At 38.9% G+C, this 13,269-nt stretch overlaps 1 protein-coding gene across 14 annotated transcripts in view; it reads right to left on the reverse strand.

Annotated features, from left to right (window-relative positions):
* Nucleotides 1-244: 244 nt before the first annotated feature.
* Nucleotides 245-13,269, reverse strand: part of Pam (peptidylglycine alpha-amidating monooxygenase) — a 296,974-nt gene continuing 283,949 nt past the window's right edge. For 6 of the 14 annotated variants that reach the window (XM_060368293.1, XM_060368302.1, XM_060368296.1 and 3 more), the window contains 3 exons: nucleotides 4,601-4,804; nucleotides 1,731-1,784; nucleotides 245-1,078 (listed from right to left, as the gene is read on the reverse strand). In XM_060368293.1, the coding sequence (XP_060224276.1) occupies nucleotides 900-1,078; nucleotides 1,731-1,784; nucleotides 4,601-4,804 (437 nt within the window). In that variant the 3' untranslated portion in view covers nucleotides 245-899. The remainder of the gene's footprint in view (nucleotides 1,079-1,730; nucleotides 1,785-4,600; nucleotides 4,805-13,269) is intronic. The other 8 variants (XM_060368297.1, XM_060368303.1, XM_060368299.1 and 5 more) reach the window with 4 other exon arrangements.

Below are 13,269 nucleotides of genomic sequence, written 5' to 3' on the forward strand. Positions count from 1 at the left end.
TCATATGCTATATGTGAAACATTTTATGAGTTCAAAAAGAATCTAGTGTTAGTCATGTCAGGATACTTCAGCATAGTTTTTTAATTTATCTTGGTCACATAAAATTATTTTCTAAATTTTACACAAAGCATTTATTTTAGTCAAAAAGAAGGAACTAGTCCCATTCTCTGATTTGAGTAATTATTAAAAGATGTGTATAGAATGTTTTAAGAATGCAAAAAAGTCACAAAATACACTCTGTCTGTTAATGCTCTGAAAACACTTTATTACACAAATTACATTCAGATTCTGAAAAATAGTGTTCTAACAGTGTAACCATCTAAAAATAAGACATCCCAGAAACACACCAACTGAAGAGAAATTTAAAAAAAGAATTTAAATAGAGACTTTTTAAAATTTCTCTTGTTGCAATATAATGTTAGTGATTTTAAAAAAATAGAAGGAGATTTAGCAGCTTTTCATTGTGTAGCACAAAGTTTTTCTTTACTGCCACAGGCTGAGAATGCTGAACAGGAAAGGCACCAAAGAAAGACACTGGCAATGGGTGTGGACTGGGAAAATACTGTGTTCAAGCAGAGAATGGGGCTATTTACATCTGCAAAAAGTCTCCAAATGTGAACGAGCAAACTTTCCTCCCTGGGGCTGGAGTGCTAGGGTGGAAGAGATGGGCAGTTTCTCTACTCTATGTTCATATAAAGACAATGGCCCTGTACTGGACTGTGAGGAAACTCAGCTAGAGACAGAAGCCAACTTAAGCAAATGAAGTAAATAAGGTGTGTACAGTCCCACATAGACTAGTACAGTTTACAATCAAATGCACAGAACTTTACACGTGCTAAAGGGAAGGGGATCTGGACATTCGTGGTAAACCTCAGTCAACCGACATGGACACGCAGAGTTCAGGAGGAAGGTGCAGGAATGGGCAGTGGGGCGGAGTACTCCTCTTCTGATTCACTTCCGTCATCTTCCTCTTTCTCTTGGTCACTCCCCTCCGTGCTTAGGCGGTCAAACCCTTTCCTGCTGTAGCCTTTGCGGCTTGCAAAAAAATTTCCTAGATTTAAGCCTCCACTTCCCTTTCCTGAAAAAGATCAAATGACATTGTAGAGTTAAAATTGACACAAACAAGTCTGTTTCCTGGTAAATTTCAAACATTAAGCAAAGACAGAAGTTGGAAATGGAAGGAGGTAGTGTTTTTTTTCCTCTTTTCTAAAGAGTGTTATTCAAAGAAATTTGCCTTACAGAACCAGATGGATACAACTCAACAACAAATAAACAAAATCCTGAACTCCCCAGGAATATGTTGCTGCAGGAGTATTTCAGATTCATTTTTCAGTCTGTTTTTCTACAGCTCTCCTGAATTGGCAACCTCTGAGCTGCTTTTCATTTTTGTGACTCTGTGAAAAAGGCCATCTTTCCCAAGATGAGCACTGACAAGCAGTACCAGATATAGGAAGTTTACAAAAGACAAATGCAAACAGACGGAAGGCAGGGAAAATGAATGAGATGATACGTAATGGCAAATTGGAAGAAAAGAAACAAGGCTGGGGAATGAGCTTTGAGGGCCATGTTCAAGGTCTTCCCTGTTTATTTACACTAGGGGAATGCTACACTGCCCACAAGGTGTTGAATTTTCAGAGTCAAAATATGAAATAGTGCCCTGTTCTTTATACAAGACACAAACTTGCTGACTTTGAACCAAACATGAAGATTCTGAAAGGTCAAAGGCATACCTCTGAATCTTCCAAGTACTCTTGCAGAACTTGACTCAAGTTTGTGTTCATGATCTGCTTTAAACAAAACAAAACCAAAAAAGACAAACAAAAAAGATGGCACATTTTAAAATGTGTCTCAATCACCCTTTAGCAAGGGCTCAGCGTTTGACATAAAATCAGGAACTCACAAGTGACGAAAACGTTTTATTTATATTACATGCAGTTTTGAAAAGGCTATATGCTATTGACAAGCAAAAAGGATGCTGACATTTGTGTAAACTGAGATGTATATGAGCAGTAGACTCTTGCCTGTATCTCTTATAGACTGTAATTTTGACATACTCATTTCTTGAGCCTCAAGTTTATTTTTTTTCTCTGAGAAATGAGTAGTCATATCCATCTTTCCATATCTGTGTCATGTACAGGGGATAGTATATGAAATGGTAAAAAACGTGCTGAACAATGCTCAAGTTGTTTTTTGTTTTTGTATTTGTATTGGGATAGAATTAAGTTAGCAAAAAAAAAAAAAAAAAGAATTAACTTAGCAAAATATTGTAAAAAATCGAAAGCTTTTATTACAACAATTTAAGGATATTTGGGTTAAGCTTTACTCTTTCTTTTAACAGCAGTGGGCATTTTTGCTTTGGATCTGTGTACCCCTCTTCACAGGAAGCTCAACTGAAGGTAGATGACATGAAATCCCAAATAATTTTCATGTACTCAAGGTGAGCTCAATGCTTTCCCTGAGGCTCCCATTTCCAAGATAAACCAATTTCTCCCTTTATGGGGAGGCTGAGCTCCCAAAGGACTCCTGCTATTGTATTGGTATATCTGTTCCCACATGTTTTTTCCTTCGTCTCTTCATGGGCTATGCTCAAAGAAGCATCAGGGTGCATGGCAGCCTCATGAAGACAGCTGACAGGCAGATGGTGGCAGACAGGTAGAAAACAAGATAGAGAAAGGAGAACTGTCAGAAAGCCAAAAACTAGACTCGGTTCCACAAAGTTACAGACATTCCTTGGCCATTCATGTGTGCCCTGTGTCTACTTGGGTGTGTTGGTGGAGCAGCAGTCTACACAACCAGGGTGTGTAGACTCAGGGAAATCCTTTAGGAGGGTTTTTTGAAAAATCTTAGATAGAATCTACTGAGAAAAGAAAAATCTTTGAAAATAGGTGGCAGGCTGATCTAGCATTTCAAGTAAAAATAACAGAACTGCATAGAATTATAATTTTCCTAAGTCAAACGAGGGGGGGGGGGAACAATAGCAATTTCCTATGGTTTGACCTGGGCTGCTACCTTCCCATAGAGCCTTATGCCATATGTTCCCAACAGCGAGCAGGAAAACAAGCCTCTTGACTCTAAGCCACTCCCTTTCCAGCTTTGAGTTAAATATCAAGAGTCCTGCCATTGGCCCAGGGCCTTACGTATTCCAAACATCTCTTGTACTTTTCATACATTACCACTTCTGTTATAACTTTATTATCTTTTTTTTGTGTCACCTATTTTGTGAGTTTCATTTACTCATCTGTTTGCTGTTGTTGTTGTTTTTTTTTTTTTGGTTTGTTTTTTAACAATTGTGTTATTAAACCACTAGTACAAAGAACTGGTAATCTGTCCTCGGTACAACCATTAAATACCATTAAATATAACATGACTGTTCTCTTAAAGCTTATGTCTACCTGGTTGATTTCCTTTATACCCATGACAATTCCAGCCTGTCTTTTTTTGGGGGTGGGGTGGGGTGGGGATAATTAACTATAGTTTTTCAAAGATTTATTTGAAGTAAATAAAAGTTAAGTAAAATCTAAGAAATATTACTTTTACAGCTTATTACACCAAATTTTCCATTCTCTGTTTCTGTGTCTTTTTCTGTGTGAAGTCTTTTTTCCATGGGCACCTGAATCCCTGCCATGGCTACCTAGACCTCAGTGAAGACCAGATTTTGTTTCCTGCCCAAATGTTGCCTTACACACTGCTCCAGATTCCTTCCCAGATATAACAATAGACATTTGTTTTAAAATCTTGAGGTTGCTGCTCAAAGGTTGGGTAAAAGGGCATCAATTAATTACTTGATTATCCTAAAAGGGTCTCATACAATGACAATTATTTAAAAAATTACTGACTTTGGTACTGGGCTCTGCCTTGTCCAGTTAGAAAGGGCTAATGGTCAAGCTTATGAATATTCAAAAGTCAAGTGGTTTGTTGGGAGAGGATGATTCTGGGTAAAGCCGAGTCTTGAGATGGTCATCTCTATTTCTCTATTGCCAAGATTACTCTTTATGTTTGCTAATGACATTGAATACATAGTAGGTGCCAGATACTTGGTAAATGCTTAATAACCATTACTAAACTTCATTTTTACATAATCTCATATTTTTTTTCTCATTTCATCCATGAAAAGGAAACTGGCTTAGACAGATTAAATAACTTGCCCAATGTCATGCAGCTAGAAGCTAGAGCCAATCTGATTGGAGAAGAACACAACCTCAAGATACCTGGACTAAGGGTTATAAAAGCTGGTGCATTCCTAATAGCAGCCATGGCCTTCTCCTCCTTGATCTAAAGGATAAATTATAGTAGGTCTACAACCTCATAGCTTTCTATGGTGATATTATTTGGTCTTAAGCCAACTGCTAAAAGGCAATGGGAGATATTATAATGCAATGAAAATACTTAACTATCAGAGGCTCTGGATGTATTTTATATTCAATATTAATTATAATCACCTTTTGAGACACAGACAATAATATCATGAAAAGGCAGACAGCATGTAAACCAAACTAAGTCAAACCAAACAGACAAATCATGACGAAGTTTCCTAACAATAATTAGGCTAGACATGCTTTTCAAAGGCAGGTTCCAAATCCAAGGGGCTTATTTTACTTGCCTCCATAGGCCCTTGATTTTTTCCACCGAATAAACATGGCAATGGCCAGCAGGACAACCACAGGAATAACCAGAAGGGTTGTAATGAGAACCACAGGCACTCCCGAGCCTGGCTCTTTGACCAGTTTCTGTTTCTCTTGAATCTTCTGCAATTCTGAGGAGGTGGGTTTGTTCTCCATTTTGGGTTCAACAACTGCCTCGGCTTCTTCAGGGAAAGAAGAGTTCATAGTATGCAACTGATTCAAGGATTTCAAACCCTCTTACCCACCCCTACCCAGGCAAATCAACAATGGTTCGCCAAGAATGTGTTAAGACCAGTGAATGTGGGGTCATGTAACTTTGGCATCTACAAAGTCAACAGCAGCTATGGTGTCTACCACATAGTTTTCACCTTCTAGTTTTTATCTACATTTAATTCCCTCTTTTAGCTAGTAAGTCCATAAAATATATATCCTTTTGCATTTTCCCAAGGCTAAGATCACACACTGCATGATATCGAGGAGAGGAACACACTCATACTTGAGCTGAGATGTACTAGCAGAATAACATTGGGCAAGTTAGTTAAGTTATCTTAGCATTAAAAAAAATCTCATTTGTAAAGCTGTTATACCATCTACCTCATAAAAATTAGATTTCAATGTGGGTAACAAAGAAAGTGCTTAATAGGTATTTAGTTCATTATACCTTAAGTTTATAAAACACTTTTGTGTTCTATGAAGTTTTAGTAATCTATGTATAGTTATACACAATTCTAGACTGACATAGAGAAAAATCAACTGTCTCATTTTATTCTTTTATAGAATCCTCAGCAAAATATAAGTGCAATACATGTCATTTTATTGGTGATGATAAAAAGTTATCAACTTTCTGAGACACTGACAGGTGCTGGGTTGGTATCAGGCCTAAAGCACCGTTGAGAAACAGATCCAATTAAGCTGTAGAAGCTGTTGCAGGGGCTTTAATATTATTGACTTGAAATGAATTTGGACCTTGAGCCACTCCCAAGAAGTATGTGGGTTTCTTACATGCAGCAATTAAGAATGTAGCCAGGAGAAATCTTGAAGTCCTGTTTGCTAAGAGACTCGTACAGCTTCCAGAGTCTCAGTTTCTTAAAGTATCATTCTTCCCTTCAATACAATAGAGAATGCTTGGTGCAGAGAACCTCAGCTCTTGACAAACTGGCAAGAATAGATGGTTTAACTCAGTTGGGATAATCGGTTAATGTTCTGTACATGTAGATAGTTTAACAGCTTGCTGGACTTATGTTTCTGAAATTACTCGAAACACTTCACATACAATTTATGTGGAGGACTTTTTGACACTTTTTCTCTCAGTGTTCTGAGCTATCTTCTTTCACTGTGTTAGGTACATTCATTGAGCACTGACATTATGCTAGGCACTACTCTTCCTTAATCCATACATATAGCTAATGAGCAGGTGCTATTGTTACCCTTTTTCTGACAGCCTTAATGTTTTCATTCTGTTCCTTGTATTTTACAAAAGCAGAGACTACACTATCTCATGTTCCCCTGACTGGCTCTTGAAATTTGAAGAGCAGGGAAGAAGGATTGGTTCACAGACATGACTGTTGTGTCATCTTCTTTGTTACCACAGAAAATATATACATAATTATTCTATATTTAAACTCCTTAAATATTTAAGTAGAAAAGAAAGATGCAAAAAAATGGAATCATGGGATTAAAAAACATAAGACAAATTTGTATCTTGGTATTCAGGAATGTGTATGTTGCCTTTAGAAGAAAGGCCTGCTTCTAATTGAAAGCAGTATACACTACCAGAATAATTACCCAGTATTTTCTGTGTTCCTTCCTGCTTTTGCTATAATGCTTATGCCAATTTACATCTGGTTCCTTTGATGTGGCAGAGCCAGGAATGAGCTATATTAAATGGAGAGAATCATAGATGACGTCTGTTCGAGACTGCAAGAAGCAGCTTGACATTCATAGAAAGTAGATGAGACACAGTGATAGACTTGCCAAGACACATACCACGTCAGCTATTCTTGGCTTCCACAGTTCTGGTATTTTGGATGTAATCTACTAAAAATACTTGAACATTAGAACATTTGGAATAAACTGAAATATGTTTAAGATTTAAGAGGTGCTACTTTTTAAGAGGGTGGTTTTAAAATGTCTCAGTCTTAGAATGCAAAACAGCATCGCTGTTCTGAGAGCACTGCTTAGGTAGAATGAAAAGTCCAACACAACACCTACCACAGGTGTTAGCCGAGGGATGCTACTCAAATAATCCAAATTGTATCACTTCACTCTTCCTCAGAAATTTCTTTATTAAACATTCACATATTTTGGTGCATATCTGACAAGCAGGTATGGAGAGGTTTATATTGTAAAAATTAACCTATACTTGAGTTTCTAGACATAAAAAGGATTAGACCATGATGCTCTCCCATCATGTAAGATGCCACACGCAATCTGCCTAGAACAAAAACGTACCTTACTCTTATTAAATCAGCAGCTGTCAAAGCACGTCTACATATACAGAAATAAACATAGTTTTAAAAGCTGAGAGGTAGGAAGTGTATTTTTCTTCCCCAAAGCAATGCTTCTTAAAAGGGGAGTTATCTGCACTCCTCTGTGAGGGTAATCACATAGTATTTGCATCTCTCTATTATTTTATTTATTGAATTATTTTGCTTTTGCAATGAAACATTTTAAAACTACTATTTTTTAAAAAACCAGCACCTTTTACATCTTAAAAATATTTTAGTTTATTCAAAAAGTTATAATGTTCAAGTACTTTTTAAGTAGATTATATCCAAAATACCAGAATCATGGAAGCCAAGAATGTCTATAGTGGTATATAATGTAGGAAGCTCATTGCTGAGTCACATCTGCTTTCTATGAATGTTAAGCTGATTCTTTCAGTCTGTACTCGATGTCATGAATGCACCTGTATGTACGCATGTGTGTGTGTGTGTGTGTGTGTGTGTAGTGTGTAAAGATCTGAAATCCTCCCTACCCTATGCAGACTTTCTTGTTTAATAAAAGCAACTGTAATAATAAACAGGAATGGAGGTACATTCTTAATATAGTAATACAGAAATTGTTACCTAGCTAACAACAAAAACAACACAAGGGTGAAGGTTTTTAGAGAACACATTAACACGTAACTTACAAAATCATGAGAGCTATACACAGCATAAATGAGCTTCATTTTCAATCACAACCCCCATTCCCCACACTAGCTCTTTATAAATGCTTCCTCCAGGAAGGCCTACGAGGCTCAGTGTGCTTGAGAGCTTCCTTTTTTTTTTCTTTTTACTTTGGGAGACTGCTCACCATTATCACCTTTCCCCGGGGCAGGAGATGATGTGAGCTATGCTTTGACTCATTCTATTCCTTGTGAATCTATTTGAAATTTTAAGTCCTTTCCATAAGCTTTTTGTCATCCCCAGTTCTCCTACTTCTGAAACTCCCTTAAAATGTTGGTTCTGGAACTTTTTATAACTGGTCACTTATATGATCAGTCATATGGAGATGAACATCACCAAAAGTAACTCATATTTAGAGTTATAAAATTAACAAACACCTATGCTGTCGAGTATGGATTTGCTTTGGCCTCTGATTACAATAAAAGATAAGATCCAGACAAACAAGACAATTGAATTTTTTTTGTAATAAGAATATAATCTTATAAAAGGATGAACATTGTTTGGGTTCAAGGAAGAGAGTATCTCCATTTGAGTTGGAATATTTCCAACTATTAAAGCTAGACTTTCAAGGCAGGCATTTCAATAAAATTTATTATATTTGTCTCCTGGGTTCTGCCACAAGACTGGGAGGGTTTCCAACTAAATGGACTCATTGTTTTCTCTTTTGTCAAGCAGCCAAGGTAAGGTCAGAGGTCAAGATAACTGGGCTGCTTTCAACATGCTAACTAGGATATTGCCATCAGGAATTTTTGGTGGAACATATTTAAGCAGAAATATTTTGAAATCATTTAAAATTTTAGAGATTTCAGCACAAACTGCAAATCATTTCTAATCTGCATTTCTTGGAAGAACTTTATGGTTAATGGATTGACTTATTGACAGGATTGATCTGCCTTCATTAGTGCAGCTATGGTTAAGAACACAGGATTTGACACCAAACAAACTTGCATTTAAAACCTAACTTTAACATTTACTCTCTCTCTAGTAACACCCACCCTTATTTCCTCATATATAAAATAAATATCACATGGTTAACATAATAATTAAATTTGATAATTTTCATATTGTCCATTTTCAGTGTTCCAATAATAGCAGTTACTGACAGAAATATCTTTTACATTACCCTTATTTTGGGATAAGCATAACATCAATAATACCATACAAATAACAGTGATTTAAGACTTGTTCCTTTATTTCAGTGAACATCACTCAGTATTGTCTCCTAGGTGGAGTGTCTACAAATGCGGTACAATTGCAACTTATTTTCCCATGTTTCCTCCTCAGCCCTCTCAACACCAAGCCTACTATCTTTCCTTTTGGCCTGTGAAAACTTCCTTTTGGTTCTGGTTTCTTTACATATCCTTCCAACCTACTCTCATAAGCAGGCAAACAGAGATGTTTGGAGTTAACACTGAACCTCTTTACCCCGGGGTTAAATATGAGGAATGGAATTGCATGGTGAGTCCTTTACAATGCATAGCAGTCAAAAGCCTACATGCTGTAGAAAAGCTGGTTCTTGGAGAAGTAAAAGTAATTTGGCAGAGATTTTGAATATTGGTTTAAAGTTTACAGCACAAGCCTGAACAAAGGCCAGTCAGGTGGTTCAGCCACCTGGGGGAAGGAAAAAGCCTTACTGCATTCTTCTCCTGCCCACTAGAGATATAGTTGCTAGGAAACTGGCCCAGATGGCCTGGCTGGAACCACTTAAAGAGAGACCATCTCCTCGCAACCCACCCAGATGGCCACGCCAGAACCATTTATGGTCTTGGCTCCTAAAGTAAACCAATCATTTCAAAAGTGGGAGAAAGGATGACACGCAAATTCGTGAACGTTCCATATTTTTTGGGAGGCTTTCAAAAGTCAATTTCCCTTACCCAATCATGTAACACTAAGGCATGTAACTCCCTGCTTGAAGTTTTTCCTTCAAAAACCTTGTTCTCCTAGACCACCCTACCACACTCTTCCTCTTCACCAGGGAGGTTGCTACGACCTGGGCTTGCGCTTGTAATAAAAAGATCCTCATGTGTTTTGCATTAGACTGGACTTCTGGTGGTCTTTTGGGGTCTCGCTATCTGGGTACAACACCACTAGCCTCGTTTCAGGGTCCTACCAACCTCTGATGTCATCACCTGTCACCACCACCAGACTGCGCTGCCAGCTGTGTGCCACCTCATGGTTTCTTACTCTCTCTGTCATGGGCAACCTCCTCTCTCTCCCTCTTTGCTCTCTCTCCCCCCTTTCCCTTTCCAACAATAAACCAGGTCTGTCAGATGGCACAGTCATCATTGTTATAACATTGGTGCCATGTTCAGGGGGCTCTCCTGTTGTCTTAGCACACCAGGACACCTTTTATGCTTGCCCACAACAGACTTGCCTTCTGGTCCACTGACAAGTACATTGCTATGCCCAACACTGGTCAGCATGAGCAACAATGACCAGCCATTTTCATGGATCTTCCTTCAGACCCTTTACTTAGGTGAGATTCCATTTTCTACCAGCATAGTTTCCCCTCTCTCTTTCTCACATGTTGAAAATCCTAGTACAAGGTGAAACCATGTCCCCTTTGGTGTCTGCCCTCAGTCCCTGACCAGTACCTGAAGACCTGCTTGACCAGCCTGTACTGACTCATTTCTAGTCCCCCTGTTCCCTTTGGGATACATTGTGGTCAGGCCTGTGACTGATTTACTTCTCTCTTCACCCATGGGAATGGTGCCCCCAGTTGTACCTCCAAAGTCCACATCGGAATGCTTTTAAATTGCCTTATTACACTGCCCAAGCGACTGGGGGAACATGGGCAAAGCTCTCCTTTATTTATTTTTCCTTGCTCCAAGCCCTCTTTCACACCAGTCTGGTCACTCTACCATGCTGTGTTTGCAATGGGTCAGAGCCAGATAGGAACAAAACTACAATGCACATCTATTCCCATCAATAACTGCTCTGAAGCAAGCAACTTTCTTAAGACTTCTCCTGAGGTATGTGTAAGGACCACTTGTCTGTTAATTTGGTTCTAAAGTCTACTTACAGTCCAATTGCTTCACATGGTTCTGACTCTCAGCCTCTCCATGTGGACCCGCTCCCTGCTTGCCCTTCCCCTGCCTCCCACAGCTGGTCTGCAGAAGTTCCAAGTGTGTGCTTTTCTCCTTCCTTTCTTCTTTCAGTGGACTCTCTATTACAAAACCCTGGCTCTATTCAAAGGCCAAGAAATTGGCACACCAAATTTCCAAATTCTTACAACCACAAATGATTCCCAGATATCTAAATTCTGCTCTATGCCCCCAAAGCCTCTCATCTCTGAAGCTCTACTTTCCCACCTTTAAAATCTTTTCTCTCTGATTTTTTTACACTCTGCTCTCAAAAGAAAAAGAATATATATCTTAAGATTATAGTGTGAACTCTTATCTATGGATTCATAATTTGCTTACTGAGCACGGTGTTTAAAATCTAACTTCAACTCTTGTTTAGGACATATATGTATGTCTGCATATGCACTGTAACTATAATTCAACTCCATGTGTGTATATATAAATGTACATGTGTCTTGGATGCAACTCTCATTTAAAGATATATGTTTACAGAATGTTTTAAAACAGCAGCCATATTGACCACATGGCTTACAAGTTCCAAGGTGAGTCTACCATGTTAAGATGATCATATGTATTAAGCATCAATTATAAAGTCTCTTAGTCTTAAGTAATTCTCTATGGCGGCTGTAGTTCCAAGATCCCTTTTCTATCTGAAGAGAGTTATAGCGTGAGGGGCATCAACGGGCACAGGCACCCAGCGAGGCATGTGAGTAACCAGGGCATACCTAAATTCACTAGCATTCCAGCATTGGGCAAAATAGTAAGTATCATTACCACAATTACTTGGCTCTATCTGGCTAATAAGACTGTTCAGAGCTTTGTCATTAATCACTGGACCTCTGAGTTATTAATCTAACTCTGGTATAAAAAAACCAAACAAACCAAAAAACAAAAACAAAAACAAAAAAACCCATTCCATTATTCTATCCACTATCATGGTTCTAAGCTCAAGACTGAGGTTTCTCTTTTAAGGACAGACTTAAAAATGTTTCCCTTGTCCCATTCCCACATATATGTATATGTTCAGTCTTTTGGACAGAGGGAAGAAGCCCCTCTTCCATGATGTGTAGTCATACAGAAAATTAAGATCAAGTGAGCTTTTGCCCCTTCCTGCTTCTTCCCAGAGCACACCTTAAAGAGTGCTCATGCTGTTAACCTGAAACCATTTCCTTAGCCTCTGCTATGCTATGACCCAATGATGTGTATCTACTGCCTTTCTCTACAGTGTATATTTCACTTCAGTGATGATGCTAACATGTTTAAAACCAATCTTCTTTGTAAAATTAAAAAGGGTTCTTGGAAGCTGTAGGAAATCCACTCGGACCTTTCTGTCATGGGCCAAGTGATTTCCAGATAAATATTGCCATCATCAGCCTAATCATCTCACCTAGTTCCTATTTTAGAGGGTGGGATTCCTCCTCTTTTTCCTAGTTTTGGGTTTCTACTCCCCCAAACTACCAAAACCATGGGTCCAAAAGTATCAAAATGTGCACCTAAAAAAGAATTTCCCCCCCAACCTACATAACTTTGTCTTCTACCCATATATATGTTCCAGCATCCTGTCAAGTCCAGGTGTTTGCTACATCCACAACAGTGCCAAAACTGCTACCCACAGGTGTTCCGGGCTAACCTCACAGACTGTGTCAGCTGCCACGGATGTTCTCACATTCTGGACAGCAGTGAAACAGACAGTTCTCCTAGGACTTCGCCAGCCTCCCATTCTCTTGGGGTCCTTGGAGATGCTGTCACCCTCCTGTCAGTAGGAATCCACCTTTCTGAACACAATGTCCTCATTTCTGCCTCACCACCCCTTCCTAAGTTTGTCTTTTTTAATTCAACAAGAAGTGAGGAATGTTAGCATACAGGCAGTCCTGCTAACCTTGCTTCAGGTCCTAGCAGCCTCTGATGTTACTACCTGCTGCCACTGCCAGATGTGTGCCCAGCAAAAAGGACCCACCTGCCACCGTGCTCTCTCTGTGTCTCTCTCACTCTCTGTCATGGGCCTCATCCTCTCTCTCCCTCTCTGCCCTCTTCACCCCTCCCCTTTCCTACAATAAGCCTACTTTATAAACCTGATCTGTTGCATGGCATATTCATCATTGTTATAACAGTAACTGCTTACATGTAGCTAAGCTCATTTTTACTGTATGTGAATGATTCAGTTACCTGCGTATGGGGTCATGTACCTATGTGTCTTCTTTCCCTCATGTTTTTTTAATCGATTTATTATTTATTACAATTTATTCACTTTGTATCCTGGCTGAAGCCCCCTCCGTCCCTCTTTTCCCCCATGCCCTTTCCCTAGTTGACTCTTTGACCCTAGTCCCTCATGCTTTTGATTGGGCAGTAACTTTCCTGAGGTCAGGTATAGTTCTGTTTCTCTTAGACTTAGAC

Source organism: Meriones unguiculatus, chromosome 15, assembly GCF_030254825.1.
Source record: "Meriones unguiculatus strain TT.TT164.6M chromosome 15, Bangor_MerUng_6.1, whole genome shotgun sequence".
In the NCBI taxonomy this organism is placed as follows: Eukaryota; Metazoa; Chordata; class Mammalia; order Rodentia; family Muridae; genus Meriones; species Meriones unguiculatus.